Source organism: Canis lupus, chromosome 12, assembly GCF_048164855.1.
Source record: "Canis lupus baileyi chromosome 12, mCanLup2.hap1, whole genome shotgun sequence".
NCBI classification, from domain to species: domain Eukaryota; kingdom Metazoa; phylum Chordata; class Mammalia; order Carnivora; family Canidae; genus Canis; species Canis lupus.
The window spans coordinates 44,105,495-44,119,820 of NC_132849.1; the positions used below are offsets into that span (position 1 = coordinate 44,105,495).

At 55.8% G+C, this 14,326-nt stretch overlaps 1 protein-coding gene across 6 annotated transcripts; it reads right to left on the bottom strand.

Annotated features, from left to right (window-relative positions):
• Window positions 1–374: 374 nt before the first annotated feature.
• On the bottom strand, window positions 375–14,059 carry KHK (ketohexokinase). 6 transcript variants are annotated; one of them, XM_072770720.1, is made up of 10 exons: window positions 13,888–14,059; window positions 13,441–13,675; window positions 8,948–9,064; window positions 6,600–6,821; window positions 6,281–6,415; window positions 4,416–4,488; window positions 3,675–3,821; window positions 2,339–2,427; window positions 746–903; window positions 375–664 (listed from the first exon to the last, which is right to left on the bottom strand). In XM_072770720.1, the coding sequence occupies exons 2-10, from the start codon at window positions 13,530–13,532 to the stop codon at window positions 579–581; spliced, it is 1,119 nt and encodes a 372-aa protein (XP_072626821.1). In that variant the 5' UTR covers window positions 13,533–13,675; window positions 13,888–14,059; the 3' UTR covers window positions 375–578. The 6 variants fall into 6 exon arrangements, with proteins under 6 accessions (XP_072626821.1, XP_072626824.1, XP_072626825.1 ...); XM_072770723.1 differs by having other exon boundaries at window positions 6,600–6,734; window positions 13,441–14,056; XM_072770724.1 differs by lacking the exon at window positions 6,281–6,415 and having other exon boundaries at window positions 13,441–14,058.
• Window positions 14,060–14,326: the final 267 nt, after the last annotated feature.

The window sequence follows — 14,326 nt, forward strand, 5'->3', positions numbered from 1 at the left end:
CTATGACTGGAGTCTTGTGACAGCCCAGGGGTCCAGAGGAGATTTTTCTCGTAGCTTATTATTTGGAAGGTTCCCTGAGGTACAAGGAGATAAGTGTCCTCCCCAGCCAGGAAGGCTCATGGTCTCTACCCATCCCCTGTGGCTCCTCTTCACCAGAACCAGCTGGGCCTCCCCCAAAGGCACAGCTGGTGGCAAGTCTGGGGTACCTCCTACTGCTCTGGTGTAGGCCACCCCTCCTCTGGGCCTACTCAGAGAGGTTAATTTGAAGAATAGAGAAAGAGGATGAAAGGCTGTAGTATCAAAGCCTCTGTAATAATCCCCAGCCAGAGCAGTTCAGACATCAAGAACAAACAGACTGGCAGAAGGAAGCCGGGTCTGGGGCAGGAGATTTATTTGCTCTGCAGCTCAGTAGCATGAGACACCAGGACACAGGCGGAGCCTCCTCACAGCCCGCATCTGCCCAGAGAGCAGGGCGGTCCAGATGCCCGGCTGGATGGAAGGGAGAAGGTAATGATGGCCGGTGGTGCCAGCCTCCGGGGAGGGGGTGGTGTGAGCCAGCGCCCCCTGCCACAGGGCGTTCACACGATGCCTTCAAAGCCCTGTAGGCCACACTTCTTGCCGGCCACCTGGCACCCAAACCTCAAAGCCTCCTGCATAGTCTTCCCTGTAGGGACAAATAGCTGGATCAGCGTGGTCTCTGGGTAGGGGCAGGCCTCAGGCCCACGCTTCCTGCCGGGGTACTCACCCTGGGACAGGCTGAATATGACTGAGGCGTTGAAGGTGTCTCCGGCTCCCAGAGTATCCACCACCCGGGGTGGAGGGAAAGCGTCTGAGTGCAGCAGCCGCCCGTCAGGACCCAGGGCATCAGCACCTTCCTCAGCCCAGGCGCAGATAAGTGTAGCCCTGCAAGGCCCTCCATTCAGCTGGGCTGTCAGCTCCCACCTGGCCCCCAGTCTCACCCCCTCCCCAGGGCGGCCCCCCCTGGCCCCAGTCTCACCCCCTCCCCAGGGCAGCCCCCCCACCTGGCCCCAGTCTCACCCCCTCCCCAGGGCAGCCCCCCCACCTGGCCCCAGTCTCACCCCCTCCCCAGGGCAGCCCCCCCACCTGGCCTCCAGTCTCACCCCCTCCCCAGGGCAGCCCCCCCCACCTGGCCCCAGTCTCACCCCCTCCCCAGGGCAGCCCCCCCACCTGGCCCCAGTCTCACCCCCTCCCCAGGGCAGCCCCCCCACCTGGCCCCCAGTCTCACCCCTTCCCCAGGGCAGCACCCCCACTTGGCTCCCAGTCTCACCCCCTCCCCAGGGCAGCCCCCCCACCTGGCCTCCAGTCTCACCCCCTCCCCAGGGCAGCCCCCCCCCCTGGCCCCCAGTCTCACCCCCTCCCCAGGGCAGCACCCCCACCTGGCCCCAGTCTCACCCCCTCCCCAGGGCAGCCCCCCGACCTGGCCCCAGTCTCACCCCCTCCCCAGGGCAGCCCCCCACCTGGCCCCCAGTCTCACCCCCTCCCCAGGGCAGTCCCCCCACCTGGCCTCCAGTCTCACCCCCTCCCCAGGGCAGCCCCCCCACCTGGCCCCCAGTCTCACCCCCTCCCCAGGGCAGCCCCCCCACCTGGCCCCAGTCTCACCCCCTCCCCAGGGCAGCCCCCCCACCTGGCCCCAGTCTCACCCCCTCCCCAGGGCAGCACCCCCACCTGGCCCCAGTCTCACCCCCTCCCCAGGGCAGCCCCCCGACCTGGCCCCAGTCTCACCCCCTCCCCAGGGCAGCCCCCCCACCTGGCCTCCAGTCTCACCCCCTCCCCAGGGCAGCCCCCCCACCTGGCCCCCAGTCTCACCCCCTCCCCAGGGCAGCACCCCCACCTGGCCCCAGTCTCACCCCCTCCCCAGGGCAGCCCCCCCACCTGGCCCCAGTCTCACCCCCTCCCCAGGGCAGCACCCCCACCTGGCCCCAGTCTCACCCCCTCCCCAGGGCAGCCCCCCGACCTGGCCCCAGTCTCACCCCCTCCCCAGGGCAGCCCCCCGACCTGGCCCCAGTCTCACCCCCTCCCCAGGGCAGCCCCCCCACCTGGCCCCAGTCTCACCCCCTCCCCAGGGCAGCCCCCCCACCTGGCTCCCAGTCTCACCCCCTCCCCAGGGCAGCACCCCCACCTGGCTCCCAGTCTCACCCCCTCCCCAGGGCAGCACCCCCACCTGGCCCCCAGTCTCACCCCCTCCCCAGGGCAGCACCCCCCCACCTGGGTCCCAGTCTCACCCCCTCCCCAGAGCAGCCCCCCACACCCCTACCCCCACCCCCAGGGCTCACTCATTCTCCAGACCCAAAGCCTCCTCCTGGCTTCCCTTGCTCACCCTTTCCTCACACGACCGTACAAACCCCTCAGGGCCTCCACTGCTGACCGGTACCCTAAGTGCCTGGCCACATCTTTGCTGACAAACACCTGTGGGCAGTGGAAAGGAGGCTGTGGGTCACCCTGACCTAGTCCCAGCTCAGTCACCACCAGTGGCCTAGCGCTGCCACCCCGCCAACATGGCGCCTAAATCCCCAACGTAGCATCTCACTGTCCCACAGGAATGCGTTTTCATACTTGCTCAAGATGTGCGGGGATACAGCCCTTTGTAAATTGTGACACAAAGTCCCTGGTTTATTTGGTCTAAGATCAACGAATTTCCTGCAATTGAAAACCCAAAGCGAGCCTTGGGCGCCATCTTGCGGTGAAAGCAACCACTGCCAAGTTACACCTCCGGCTCTCAGGAGCCTCTTGCTTTGTTTTGCTTTCCTAATACAACTCTGCCCTCGGGGTCTAGTTTCTTCACCTTTAAAACAAAGAGGGCGGGGGCTGTAGAGCTTACTCAACACCAGTTACACGTTAAGAGCTGCCAGAGAGAGTTTTGTTAAAAAATACTTCAGCCAAGCTCCACCGCCAACCATCAAATAAAAACCCAGGGTGTGGCTCAGGCATCCACACCTTCCCGCAGCCACCGGAGGCCCAGCCAGCTTGGGCTATGATGCTAGGATTGTCATTCAGATTTCATTTCTATCCCAGCACTACCCAAATTTACCTTATGCGAGTCCCCTTCCTATCCTCCGTCACCCCTCGGTGGCTCCCCCAGCCTGCCGCCCACCCCAGAGCTGGAGGACACCTGGGAGAACTGCCCCATTCCCTCACTTGATGGGGTGTTCGGGGGTGGGAGGTGCGGGGGAGGCGGTGAGGAGGCCCAGGGAGGAGGTACTCCCATGCAGGGTGCTCTGTCGCTGGCTCTAGTAGCCCTCTGGCCATTCTCATACTTATGCACCCACTGGGATGGAGAAATTTTGCTTCATGGCCACCAAAGCTGGGGTCCTGCCTCTTTGCCCCCTACCTGCCAATGCCATCAAGCCATTCCAGGTATGGTAGGCATTCCAGGTAACCAAGGGAATGCTTGGTTCCCTTTAAGACCCAAATGAGCTGGGACACCTGGGTGGCTTAATGGCTGAGCATCTGCCTTCGGTTCGGGCTCGGGTCATGATTCCGGAGTCCCAGGATGGAGTTCCACATTGGGTTCCCTGCAGGGAGCCTGCTTCTCCTCTGCCTACGTCTCTGCCTCTCTCTGTATTTCTCATGAATAAATAAATAAAATCTTAAAAAAAAAAAAAAAAGACCCAAATGAGCTGGATGTGGCAAGGGGAAGCTGCAGGGCCACTCACCACATCTCCATAGCCAAACAGCTGGAACAGCTCCTCTCGGGGCTTCTCCACCTCCACAGATACTTGGATCTTCTGACCTGGAGGCTGCGTGGCATTGTGCCGTTCTATCCGCTGCAGCATCTTTACCTGCTCAGATGCGTTCCGGCCCTGGGGTGGGGTGGGGGGGCAGGGCAACTCAGGACCTACAGGGCAGTGCCCAGCTGCTTCTGGCTCCTTCTTCCCTCCCCACTGGAACTCTGGGTGAGGGGGGACAGGAGCAGAGGTAGGCTGGGCTGGAACTCCATTCTAAGTTTCATAATTCTAGGGCAGTCATGGACCTTGGAGACCTTATTGACCGTCTCCCCCCATTTCACCGATGAGGAGACAAAGGAGTAAAAAAGAGACTCTCCTAAGGACCTATGCTGAATTAAATGACAAGGCTAGGATTAGAACTCAGGACTTCTCCGAGTGTGGAGGAGGTGGGCAGCCTGTAACACGGAAAGCATGGGTCTTTGCCTGGAGCCAGCATACTGCCCTGGTGCCTACATCCTGCTGTGTGAACCGGAGTAAGGTGCTTTCTGGGCCTTGATTTCCTACCTGAAAACACAGAAAGATGCAGAGGGAATGGATGGGGGGGCGGGGGCTGTTGCAGGAGTCATTTATCTGGAAAGTACTTCCTGGCTCAAAAAAGTTAAGAAGCCAGAATACATGGAGGGGCTGGCAGGTTGAACCCCTCAAAGCATAGGTAGGGTGGCAACTTGCCTCAATGTGGATCCACTTGAACCGGGTCAGATCAACCTTATCAAAGTCTGTAGCAGACACATCTGGCAGGTTCCTAAGTCACGGACAGAAAGCACAGAAAAGAGGCATGGTGAGGCAAGCCAGGGCCAGCATCTCTAACTGGCTGCTGGGGCCCCTATCCCTAGTGCTGCCTGCAGCATGGCCAGGAGCTGGATCTGCAACACAGCCTTCCAAGGCTCAGCTCCAGGAGAGGCCGTTTCAGGCTAAACTCTTGACCATTCCTTGCCCTACCCAGTTCCATCCAGAGAGGGGACTGGAGGCAGTCTGCTAGGGTGCCCTTCGGGTATTGTCCAAGGGTAAACTCAACTGCAGCTTGTGTCAAGAGGCCAGTTGAGTGTGCCTTGGAGACCACATCTCCCAGGAATGCTCTAAGAGCACCAGGGACTACAATTCCCAGAATTCCCCCCTTGCCAGCAGCACACGCAGCTCCCAGCATGCAGTGGCCCAGTGAACTACAAAGGCCATGGCTACTCTGGGTCTGGTCCTGTTCACTTCTGGCATCTCAGCAGTGATGGCACCGCTGTTCTAGGGTTGGCAGCTCCATGTTGCAACCCTGAGGTCAAGGTTGGTGCTTGAGGTTGAGTTTATGTTTGGCTGACTTAGGTGGCGCCCCAGGAAGCATCTGCCTTGACCAGAGACCTACACCTAACCTATGCCCTCCCCTCCACATTCTGTAGCTGAATCTATCTAATTAACTAGCTGTGTACCTGGGCCTTTCTGAGGCTGCTTCTCCATTGGTAAGTGGATCCAAATCCACCAGACTGCTGCAGTTAGAGGTAATGTGTGTGGATATGTCTGCACTGAGGCCAGTGGGCAACAAATGTTTCTCCTCTGAGCTCTTCTCCTCTTCCTGTGAATACCATGTGGTGTCCTTGATCAAAGTTGCTACAGATTGATTGTTGCTTAATGGGCTAGAATCGCCCAAGGTGAAGGTCACTGCCAGCACATATGCCCACTGACTTATTCACTGGGACACGGGGAGCTCAGAGACACTGGCCATAAGGCTTGTCCTAGGACAGCTGCCCCCTCTCCCCAGGTCCTGGAGTCATGCTGGGCGATTGGGACACCCTAAACCCCAGGGCCGCTGGGTGTGGACCACCACAGCCCTAACACAGTACCTGGAACACACTAGGTTCTTAGTAAACTACATGTCTGAGATTCTTCAGGAGGGAATCTGGGAGAGATGAGAAAAGTGGGGGTCCACAGGGCCTCTCCCTAGTAGCTTGGGACTTTAAACAGATTCCTTCCCACCAGTTAGCATGGCATCTGATGGCCCAATGTTCCCTCTGCCTTGGCAATGGCTGTGAGTTGTATGTGGCATTTGGCCTGGCTTCATTGTGCAGGGACCTTCATGGTGGGCTCATCTCTTCTGACCACCCAAACCCAGCTCTTTGGTGCCATGCTGCAGGCTGGCAACTCTGGGGCTGACCCTGGAAATCCAATGAATGGATCCCCTTTAGGGCTTAAGATGGTTTGAATCACAAAATCACATCTCCCATCCATCCCTCTCTCCTCAAAACAATTTACCCACACCCACACCCAGGCTTCTGATTGACCAATTATGGAGGAATCACACGATGAATTATGTTTTGGACAGGCTTGCCTGCCCATGGTGTTGACCAAGGCCAAGTCACCAGGCAGAGCAAAGCACATCCCTTCCCACCTCACTTCTCCCTAATTGAAAACAATTGAGAAGTCACAGTTTGGCATGGGGACAATTTCTGGCACAAAGAGAGAGGCGCAGAGAGCGGGCAGTTGGGATGCCCACGTGGCGAGGGAGGGAACTGATTGGTGGGCTGTGCCAGGGTGAGGCCAGGGGGCCTTACGTGTCGTAGAGCACAATGGTGCGGGAGCCATTGGAGTTGTTGACGATGCAGCAAGAACAAGGGGTTTCCCCTTTGCCCTGCCAGGCCACCTGAGACACATCCACGCCCCGCTGCCTGAAGTCAGCCACCAGGAAGCTTGGGGTGGAGTCCGAGCCAAGGGGAGGGCAAGGAGACACAGATTAGAGCCTACAAGGGGCCTGGACCTCTTGCAGGGAGTGGCAGGGGTGGTGGAGCATGTGGCCTCCGAGAGAAGAAGGGTCCTGTTCTGGGAGTTAGTGATGGCGGCGGTGGCTGGCAAGGCACAGACAGAGGTACAAACCTGTAGGCATGTAGGATGGTGCGGCTACCACTGGCCTCGTTGATGATGACCGTGGAGATGGGGACAGAGCCCGTGGTCTGAAAGACTGTGTAGTGGAGGTCCACGGAATAGCGGCGGAAGTCATCCAGGACAAAACTGCCAGGACGGAGTATCCCCGGGGGGAGGTACGGTTCGACAAAGGTTTGGGGATCTGAGGGCAGGTGGCAGGGGCCACTAGGGACCCTGGATGAAGTGGAGGGGGGTAGGAAGGAACTGGAAACCACCACACTGTCCCAGGCTGTGCAAAGGGGCAGGAGAGGCAGGAGAGGGAGGGGTGCAGAGCCTGGAACCCAGTGAGAAAACCACTAAGGGACATTTCTTTTAGATCCTGATTGAAGTAACCTCCAACCCCAAACCTGTCTTTCAGTCTGACTCAAGCCAGAAAAGATGTGTTTAAGTTCATAAAACTTAAGTTCTTGGGACTCCTGGGTGGCTCAGCGGTTGAGCATCTGCCTTTGGCTCAGGGTGTGATCCCGGAGTCCCGGGATCGAGCCCTGCATCGGGCTCCCTGCATGGAGCCTGCTTCTCCCTCTGCCTACGTCTCTGCCTCTCTCTCTATCTCTCTCTCTCTCTGTCTCTCATGAATAAATAAAATCTTAAAAAAAAAAAAAAACTTAAGTTCATAAAACTATTTGGGCTAGATCTGAGGCCTAGAGCATGAACCCTGTTTGAACAGAGCAGGTGAGGGCACTGTGGCCTGTCTCATGCAAAGCCCAGGCATAATTAATAATTACCAAGTGGTACTTTGCCCCCCCGCTGCCCTCTACACACTCATCCTCACTCTTCTTTCTGAATTCCCTTGCCTTGCTAATGTGGTTCGACACCCACCTACACCATGCCCAACCAGGAAGTGGTCCTGCCTTGGTGGGCCACTCATTGCCCTCTTCTCTCACGGCAAGGTGAACCCTCCAGCCAGTGAGCTGGCTCACAGCGTCTGATGCTCCTCAGAGTGGGCCTGATTCCCTTCTGATCAGAGTGAGCAGGAGATAGCCCCTCGGGGATACTGCACACAAAGAACACCCCACATTTTCTGGCCCTCTCTGAAAACAGTGTCCTGTGACCACTAGTCCAGCCACTATCCTGACCTTTCTCACTATGGCTGGGCCCCACTTTTGGCAACACCAAAGCTGGACAGTACAAGTTGGGTCATCTCTCCTCATCTTACACCTCGAGGATCCTTTAACCACTAACGTGACCAAAACATGCAAACTGTGGCCTGGTTTTCCAAATGACTTTTTGTACCCACAGTGCCCGGCACATGGTAGGTATTCATTAAATGTTTGTTGAACACAGGGGGAGAATGTGGAATGGTGCACTTCCCAGCATTATTGTTCCATGAAGATGAGCCCCCTACCCAAAGCAAGAGCAGCAGTCTTGCCTCTTATGGCCACTGATGAAAGTTAGCAAGTGACCAGCTGTTGGCTCCGGGTCCCTCTGTCCCACCTCACAGGGCAGGCCCTTGCCCCCTGATCTGTTCTGTGCCAGTTCACTGAGAAAGGGAATCTGGCTGCAGCTCAGGGGGCTGGGCTTTGGCGGCAGCCCCCCTGAAACCAGGGTTCAAAGGGCAAATGCTTCACAGACCAGCAACCTGGCAGCCTGCCCTACTGCCCACAGTGGGCAAAGTGTGGGCCTCACCTCCCGATAAGTGTTTGCTTAATTGGCAGTGCCAGGGGTCAAAGGGCTTTTGGGTCCCTACAGCAGCTAACACAGAGAAAGTGTGTGGGTCACCATGGGCTGCAGCCTCACAGCTGGTGAGCTGAGGCCTAGGTCTGGGCCCAGCTTTAGCATGTGACTTCGGAGCGGGAGCGTCCTCAGGCAGGGTGTTCTTATTACTTCAGTTAACAAGAGGGATGCAAGCACAGGCTCTGTTCCCTCAACTGGGAAAGAAATTATGGGCCTGAACCCTAGGACCATGGATGCTCGACATCCTTGAGGGAGGGTGGGTACAGCATGTCCCTGACTGCCTTCTGCTGCCAGCATAGCCAGGACCACAGGGAATCGAGAAGGGCAAGGTCATATCCACCGCAGAGTCTGTCGGAAGCAAGGAAGGTGGGAAGCTGAGTGGGCTCCGGGGAGTGGCCAAGGAGAGGCTGTGGAAAGGAAGGCTTTAACAGGACAGCATTAACACCTGAGCTGCAGATAAGCCACACTCGGGAGGGTCCAGGATGCTGGTGCTCCGTCCCGCTGCCTCCCACCTAGTTCTGGTGGCCACAAACCATTTCTGATAGCCTGCCCCCGACCCAGGGTTAAGACTTCCTTCTTTTCCACCCACCCTCTGGGCAGGCCTTCCGGCTCCCTCCTCCACTCACTCGGCAACGTGGCCCGGGGCCATCGAGCCCATGAAGGCACAGGGGGCTCCCAGCAGGGATAGAACAGTGCAGGAGTTGGATGCGTTGCCTCCACGCTGCCATCTCTGGGACAAGCACCTGCAAAACACGTGGAGGGTTCCTGCAGCTCCGGCAGGCTGGCGCCGGGGGCAGCAAGGCCCGCCACGGAGCCCAGGATGGGGAAAAGCTGGCAGATCTTCCTCAGAAAGCGTCTAACCAGCCTTCCCACTTTCACTCATTCAGATCCATCCCAAAGGAGGGCTCCAGGGTGGGTGACCTCATTCTCAGTCACAGTGACCCACCCCTCCCAGGAGCCGCTGCGCCCTGATTGCTGGAGAACTTCCAGCACCTCTTCCCAAATGTGTCAAATCTGCTAACTGCTCTGCCCTTGGGGGAATCCACTTCAATAATAACTCAGGGTAAAATGAGTAAGTCGGGGTGCCAACCTGGACATTGAGGTCATTTAATTGGGGGCGGGGGGAGTAACTTATACGATATGAAAGGTTAAAAAGATTATTGGATGAAGACCAGTTTCTCTCCATTTTTGTTTCCCCTTTCTTTCAGCTTTATTGAAATATAACTGGCATATAACATTCTGTAACATGATTTGAAATGAGCACATATCACATAATGATTACCACAGTAAGGTTAGTTAACACGGCATCTCATTACATAATTACCTTTTTTAAAATAAATATTTTATTTATATATTTGACTGAGTGAAAGAACACAAGCAGGGGGAGCGGTAGGCAGAGGGAGAGAGAGAAGCAGGCTCCCCACTGAGCAGGGAGCTGGGGATGTGGGGCTTGATCCCAGGACCCTGGGATCACGACCTGAGCCAAAGGTAGACACTTAACCAACTGAGCAATCCAGGCGCCCCACCTTTTCTCTTTCTTTAGTTTTTCTCCATCTTCACTGAAAATCTAACTAAGGTGTATGCTGAGGAGACTAACTGAAGATGCACTTGCAGGACCTCATTGCCATCAACAATGAAGTATCAATGACTTATGCACATCAAAGCACTTTAATGATTTCTCCCTGTGCCCCAACAGTGCAGGCTGCTACTTCCATGCTTCCAGTTCCAAAAAGAGTAACAGTAGCCGCTTACAATAAGAACCACCAATTAGGGGGATCCCTGGGTGGCTCAACGGTTTGGTGCCTGCCTTTGGCCCAGGACGCGATCCTGGAGTCCCCGGATCGAGTCCCCGGATCGAGTCCCGGGATCGAGTCCCACATCGGGCTCCCGGCATGGAGCCTGCTTCTCTCTCTGCCTCTCTCTCTCTCTCTCTCTCTCTCTCTCTGTGTGTTTATCATAAATAAATAAATAAATCTTTAAAAAAAACACTAATTAAGAGAAATGAATGACGCAGAATGTTTAGGCTAAGGTATATTGGCACACAAAACTTAACCCTGAAGTTCCCTTCAGTCTTGGGAAAAGGGGTCCGTGATCTCATTAGGAAGGATACTACTTTGTAAAGGGTCAAACAGTTCTCAAGCTATGAGCTTTAGAGAAATTTTTGGGCAGATTAGAATGGGGGAGTCTTGTGGGATTTGACTGACTCAGGATCACACCAATAGTTAGTGACAAAGCTGCTATCAGAAACCGGGTGGCCTGACTCCCAAATCACTGCAATGTACTCTGTAGTTTTGAATGGAAGTAATTAGGTGCCAGCTTGGATGAGGTTTTGAAGAAAGGGTATAAACTTTTACTTTGTGGAAATCCTTCAAAGTCACACTGATACCCAACTTCCTGTGCAGAAATGCTCTGCTGAGGGACGCCTGGGTGGCTCAGCAGCTGAGCATCTGCCTTTGGCTCAAGGCGTGATCCGGGAATCCTGGGATCAAGTCCCGCATCAGGCTCCCTGCAGGGAGCTTACTTCTCCATCTGCCTATGTCCCTGCCTCTCTCTCTCTCTGTCTCTGTCTCTCAGGAATAAATAAATAAAATCTTTAAAAAAAAAAAAGAAAGGAAGGAAGGAAGGAAGGAAGGAAGGAAGGAAGGAAGGAAGGAAGGAAGGAAAGAAAAGAAAAAAGAAAAGAAGAGAAGAGAAGAGAAGAGAAGAAAAGAAAAGAAAGAAAAGAAAAGAAAAAAAGAAAAGAAAGAAAAGAAAAGAAAAAAAGAAAAGAAAGAAAAGAAAAGAAAAGAAAAGAAAAGAAAAGAAAAGAAAAGAAAAGAAAAGAAAAGAAATCTGAGGGTCCCCAGATGCCTGTGGAGCACAGAGAGCCTGGGACAGGTGGGACTGAAATGCCTGGGAAGGACTGGGACCCCACTTGGGCTTGCTCATCTGGGAGACACAAGCGTCCAGGAGGTGGGTCAGGGGTGGGCCCACAAGAGAGAGAGAAGAGGAGGGAGGGAGACAGAGACAGAGACAGAGACAAGAGAGACCCTATGGACAACCCACACTGCTCTGCAGAGGAGCAAAACCATGGGTCTGGGTAGGAGGGGGTGCACCCTGAGAGCAGGGGGCATGGAGAACATGAGAAGGATCTTTTGAGAGAGGTGCCTAAGTGCCCACCTTCAAAATGAGCCCATCCTAGTGGGAGCTAGCAGGATCTCCGAGCCTCTCTTAACTGAGCTTTGTATGCAAGCTCAAAGAGAATGGGACTGCACCTCTCGTTGGAAGCAGCACTCCAGGTCTTCCCCGGGACCCCAGTCCTTGGAAGACCTGTGGCCCTGGAACCCACCCTGTTCTCTTGAGAGGAGGTCTAACTTCTAACCCTGCAGCACAAGGTGGGGTGGTTGACCTGGCTAGGCCTACAAAGTGGCATCCCCTTGTGCCCCTCCCCCACTGCCCTCCCGCAACCCCCCCCCCCCCAAGGGCTCTAAGCTCTAGCAAACAAAGCAGCCCAAAGCAAAGGGCCAACCCCATGAGACCAGTGGCAAAGGGAGAAGAAGCACAGGAGATGATAGAGGGCTGGAGCACTAGATTCCTAGGAATTATAATTACTGCTCTGCCACTCATTAACTATGTGGCCTTACAATAATTATTTAATTCCTCCACCTAGGGAGCTGCTTCCTTATCTATAAAGAGAGGATTTGATTTCCCATGGCCTGCTATAAAGAAAGTATGTAATGATGCATGTGACAGTGCTGGGGGGTACCCAGAGCCTGAAGAATACCAGTTCTCTCCCTTCAATTAGAAGAGGGAAACTGGGTATTCATGGCTATGAGCACTATAGTGTCTTCTTGGAATTAAACCTTGAACTAGACAGAACCTTTTAGCCAGACAGTCCTTGGCTGAGACAACTGACAGCCAAAGACCAATTCTTGTTATTCAAAGCACCAGACCAGACCAAGAGAAAGCTACAGGTTCCGTGCCACAGAAATGCCCTCCTGGGATTGCAGTGCAGCAGTGAGGTTCTTACCAAAAGCAAATAGAAGACCCAATGAGCGACTCTTCAACTTCTACCAGACAACCAAGAAGTATGTTGTTCGTTGATTTTTGTAAAAGAATTCTGGTAAACTCCTTTTGGAATTGAGCACCAGGGCAAAGTTGGTCATGGCACAGGCACCAGCTCTATCCATAACCCACAGCATTTCCAAACTTGCCTCTAGTGCCAGCAAGCCCTGAAGCTCAAATACCACTGTTTTAAGTGTTTGTTTGTTTTTTTTAAGATTTTTATTTATTTATTCATGAGAGACAGAGACAGAGAGAGAGAGAGAGGCAGAGACACAGGCAGAGGGAGAAGCAGGCTCCATGCAGGGAGCCTGACATGGGACTTGATCCCAGGACTCCAGGATCACACCCTGAGCTGAAGGCTGCACTAAACTGCTGAGCCACCGGGGCTGCCCTGTTTTAAGTGTTCTTTTTGTTTGTTTGTTTTTTGTTTGTTTTTAAGTATTCTTACACTCTAACTGCACATACTTATTATTGTAAGCTACCTCAAAATTTATTTTAAAAACAGATGAGATATACGTGGTAGATAAATTAGAAGTAAATGCTGGTGAAAGGCAAGAGCATGGGTCTTTTTGTTAAAAAGAAAGAAGCTGGAGGCGCCTGGGTGGCCCAGTGGGTTGAACATCTGCCTTTGCCTGGGGTCCTGGGATCCAGCCCCACGTGGGGATCCCTGCTCAGCGGGGAGCCTGCTTCTCCCTCTCCCCTCTGGTCTGCTCTCTTTCTCGCTCTTCCTCTCTCAAATACATAAAATCTTAAAAGAGAGAAGAAAAAAGCTGGCCCTGCACCTTACTAGTTGCATGCCCTTGGATAAATCACTTGATCTCGAAGAGTCTCTAAAGGCGACAATGATTCCTGAAACGGGAATTGGCGAACACAGTGCTATCCAAAGCCGGGTCTTATAATTAACGGCCTCAGTTCTTCCCCGGGTCCTCCGGGGCGGAGGGCACGGGACACCAGCTCCCGAGGCTGGATTCTCACTGCGGGCCCCTGACCCCGCGGACCTGGGGTCTTGGCTGCCGGGCTCAAACGCGGGGCCGCAGCGGCCCCTGGGATCTCCGAGGGGCCCGGGCGCCCCTACCTGCTGTCCGTGTCCTCCTCCGGGTACTTGTCCACCACACTGATGATGTCCAGCACCACCAGCCCCACGCAGAGGATCTGCTTGTCTTCCATGGGGCTGCTCCCGAAGCCTTCTGCCCGCCTGGCTGACTGGGCTCCTCCTGGGCTCTGCCTCTTATCCCGGAGGATCGGGTCCCCTCTCCAGAGGCTGATTTGGCTCCTCCTCTGCGTCCCGAGCTCCTCCCCCAGGGAGACTCCTGCAGCCAGGCGGGAATGGAGCAGGTCCCTTGCTCCCCACGCTCACCGATTCAATTGGGAGCCTGGGAGCGCAGACCCCGAGGCCTTGGTCCCCGACTTCCCCTTAGCAGGTGGCGTGGCCTTGCAGATGGCAACGCCTCCCACTTCCCGGCCTCAGTTTCCTCACTTGTCAGATAGACTCGGAGCTAATGCAAATCTCTCTAAAGCGTACCTAGGCAATCTTCTGAATGCAAAAGACGTGCAGCACAAAGGCGCCCCGTGCCCCTCCCTCTCCGGCACTGGGGGCTCGCGCTGCAGACCCGCCGCGAGGTTGAGCCGGGCCTCGCCGCGGCGGCCTGAACCCTCAGTCCCTGCAGCGCTCGCGCTGTCGCGGCGGCTGCGCCCGCCCCCGAGGCCCCGCCAATCCCAGCTCGAGGGAGCTGCGGGGCCGCTAGGTGAGCGGCGGCGGTCACGTGACGGGAGTCGGGGGGCAGCGCCCCCTGGCGGACGGCGGCGGAACCGGGATTCGGGGGAGGAGCGCGGGGCCGCTGCGCCTCTCTCCGCGGGCGCGTGCGGAGGAAGCGCGCGCGGAGCCCCAGGGCCGGGGGTGGGGGCGACCAGGGTGGGAAACCCAGGGCTCCCCCCTCACCCCGTCCCATCTGTACTTCTGT